Below are 3,459 nucleotides of genomic sequence, written 5' to 3'. Positions count from 1 at the left end.
TTTTTTTTTTTTTTTTTTTTTTTTTTTTTTTTTTTTTTTTTTTTTTTACATTCGCTGGCACATATTATCCATTTTAAATTTATAAAATATAAAAATATTAAAATGATAATAATTTTAATTAAAATTTTTCTATAGACTGAATTTTTAAGAGAATATGACGGAAGGGTTGATTCTAACGCTGCCGGAAATGAAGAGAAGTTTTAACTGGGAAGAGTACGAAAATACGGTGGAGTTGTCGGTTATGGAGTGACGAATGAGAAAAAAACTAGAAAATGCTTATGAAGATGAATAAAATGGAGAATTTATTTTTGAAAAAAAAAAAAACAAAGAAAAAAATTCAACTCTTCCCTTTATAAACATGAATTTTAAATATTTGCATTATTTTTGTTCTTGGATTGATTGAATTAGATGAATTTAGTCCAGGTTAAGAATTATGCTAAAAAAATAAAATATAATATAATTTATTATATTATTAATTAGATAATATGGTAAATAATAATCTATGAAAAATTTCTAATATAAACTATGTTCATAAATGGAAATTGTACGAAGAAAAACTACATTTGTTACCAAGTATATAATCGAAAATTTGTAATATAATTAAATTTTCTTTAAATATTTTGGTGTCAAACGGTGTGAAAGTTAACTCATAGGAATTGGTTCAAAACGGACGGAAAATTTCCATTTAAATGAAAAATGAGGTAGAGAGTGGGGAGAGATTTTTCTTCATTAATTAAATACGGTTGGGACGAGAATTATATTCCTCATCTTGTTCACGAGAATTATACTCCTCACCTTCCTCGTTAAAACCTCAATCTATCTTCCTTCTTCCTTACTCTCCTTTCCCACTGAAACCCTAACTAGAAGGAACCAAGAACGCTCGGATCTCTATACTCTTCTTCCATTATCGTCTTCTATACCAACAATGACATACTCTAGTGTCAATCTATCTTCAGTCCTAAGTAAGTAACTATACGAAACTTTAGTTTATCTCTGAAATAGTTACGGACAAATATTTGAGACTTTAATGGTCGATCATTTGAAATTTCATTCATTCAAGTGGAAGTAGAAGTGTTGAAGGCATATTTTGGATAGACAATACGACCATAAGAAAAAATTGAAACTTTAAAATTATCGTGAGAAATTGAGATTTGAAATTATCGTGAAAAATTGAGACTACTTGAACTAAATCTTAAACTTATTTGAGTTAGGTTAGATTTAAATTAACCTAAATTGGTTCATAAATTTCCGTAAAGCTATTTTTTTATTATTTTAACGGCTTGGTTTCTTTCCTAATATAATAATGAGTGAAAATTAAATTAATTTAATTATTATAATAAATTGACAGAATCTTAAACAATGGCTTTTATTTTTTATTTTTTATAACAATTAATTTTTTTTTAAAATATAGATAAATAATTAATACCACGATTAAAAAAAATATTTATAAAATTTTGAAAATAACATTAATATTTTTAGTTTAAGAAGTCATCATACTATTAAATTCTAATTATGAAGGGTACGCGCTGTCTTCGTCTCTTAAGCTCAGCAAATTCCCACCGACAATCTTTTATTTATCTACTCGTAGAGGTGACTTGGTTAATGACATGGACCCATCATTTTCACTTAAAAAATTGACGATTTTGTCCCCAAAGCAAACAAATTAAAGTTAACTATTTAATATTTGCATTATGAAATTATAATATTCTAATAATTTAAAACTCCAACATAAACGTAGGCCTCTTTATTTTACAAAATTGAAAACCTTTTAATTAATAAAGAAGTAATAAATAATTGAGTGGCATATTTGAAATTATAAAGTTAGCATGAGGTCAAAATGGTCCATATCTTAAATAGAAATATACATTGCACTCAACATTTTTTGGTATACAATTCATCATTTCCTTATGAAACTTTATAAAATTCGGCTAAAATATTTATTAGATCAAACTTTTTAAGATTCTTATAAATTAAAGCTCGGGAATATTTATAGATCATCAATAATTTGACTTAATTAGTTTTGTTTGAAAAAAAAAGACTTTTCAAATGCGTACATTTAAAGATAATGAGATATTTTTTGTTTTTTTTAAGAATCAATTAGTAGTTATATGTATATACTCGACCTATAAACGAAAAAAAAAAAAAGAATATTCATTTTTAATTAGAAAATAATAATAATAATAATAATAATATCTTGGGTGAATGAACCAAATTAATGGATTTTTTAGGCAATAATGTCCTCAATAAAATAGGAAACTTTGGGGGTAAAAATGACCCAAAATGTAGTTTGACAAAGTCAACGGTGATAATTATGAGTTGTATTTAGTGATTTATTTTATTAAAAAAATAAATTAAATTTACATATTTTATTTTTATTAGGTGAGAAATAAATAATTGAGTAATTAATTAATTAATTAATCTAAGCCACCGACGACCCATCAGCAACTTGTTTGTCCATTCCTATGAATTGATTTAATTAATTTATTAGTCATGATATGACATGTTTATTATATAAAATAAATTACCAAATTAATATATTCTTTTTAATTATTTTTATAATAGAGATACTTGAACATCTAATATATGGATATCCATTTAAACCTTAACAGTCAAGACATGTCTCGAACGGATAGAATTTTCTCCATTAGCTAAACGGAGCTCGGGACGGAGATTATGTTCATCGTTCCAGCAACGAAGAAATTTCCAAAAATTAGAATTAATTTTGATATGATGATATAATTTTTAAACAAATTAGAATTAAACGTTGGAAAAATATTTTATTGAAATTAAAAATTAAAAAAAAAACGCAATACATGAAGAACACAATCGAAATTAAATGAAAGAGGTAAACAATTGAGACATTACATTGTTGTTGAGAGATCATAAGCTTTGTGATCTATGGATTGTCCTTTTCTAACAGGGATTATTGCGGTTGAAGGTCCCACAATTTTCCGGCGGCGGATTGTTTGATTTCTGGCCGAGGCAACTGTCATAACGCGGCGGCCGCCCGCAGCCGCCGCCAGAAGCTTTGTTGGCGTCGTTAGTTTTGCTGGTTTGGAAGTTTTGGGAGCCTGCTAGGATCCGGCTGATGTGCGATTCCATTAGAAACTCTGAGTCGAGGTCTTGGTCTCCGATGAGGTACTTTCCGGCAGCTGGGTCACGCAAATTGAACACGAACACAAAAAACAAATAAAGGGTTTCATAATTTATGGTCAAATTTTATGTAAATTACAAGTTTTTATTGTTTATGCTTACCGGAAGTGTCGTTGTTGAGTGGTTTGAAAGATGTAAGAGCATCGGAAGTAGTTGGGTTGAGCAGTAGAATCATGATCGCCATGGCGGCAGGTATGATCACCGCCGCTGCAGCCATTGCCGTGGGTGGGTTGCTGGTGGCGATGGCGGCGGAGGAAGCGATTGGGATGTGGGGAGAAGGAAGATAACAATGGGCGGCTTTGTGTT

At 28.9% G+C, this 3,459-nt stretch overlaps 1 protein-coding gene across 1 annotated transcript; it reads right to left on the bottom strand.

The window, feature by feature from the left end:
- Positions 1–2,757: 2,757 nt before the first annotated feature.
- On the bottom strand, positions 2,758–3,459 carry LOC111452044. Its single transcript, XM_023092570.1, has 2 exons — positions 3,256–3,459; positions 2,758–3,152 (listed from the first exon to the last, which is right to left on the bottom strand). The coding sequence occupies exons 1-2, from the start codon at positions 3,368–3,370 to the stop codon at positions 2,914–2,916; spliced, it is 354 nt and encodes a 117-aa protein (XP_022948338.1). The 5' UTR covers positions 3,371–3,459; the 3' UTR covers positions 2,758–2,913.

This window comes from Cucurbita moschata, unplaced genomic scaffold (assembly GCF_002738365.1).
Source record: "Cucurbita moschata cultivar Rifu unplaced genomic scaffold, Cmos_1.0 Cmo_Scf00014, whole genome shotgun sequence".
Taxonomy (NCBI): Eukaryota; Viridiplantae; Streptophyta; class Magnoliopsida; order Cucurbitales; family Cucurbitaceae; genus Cucurbita; species Cucurbita moschata.
This window is presented reverse-complemented; position numbering and strand designations above follow the sequence as displayed.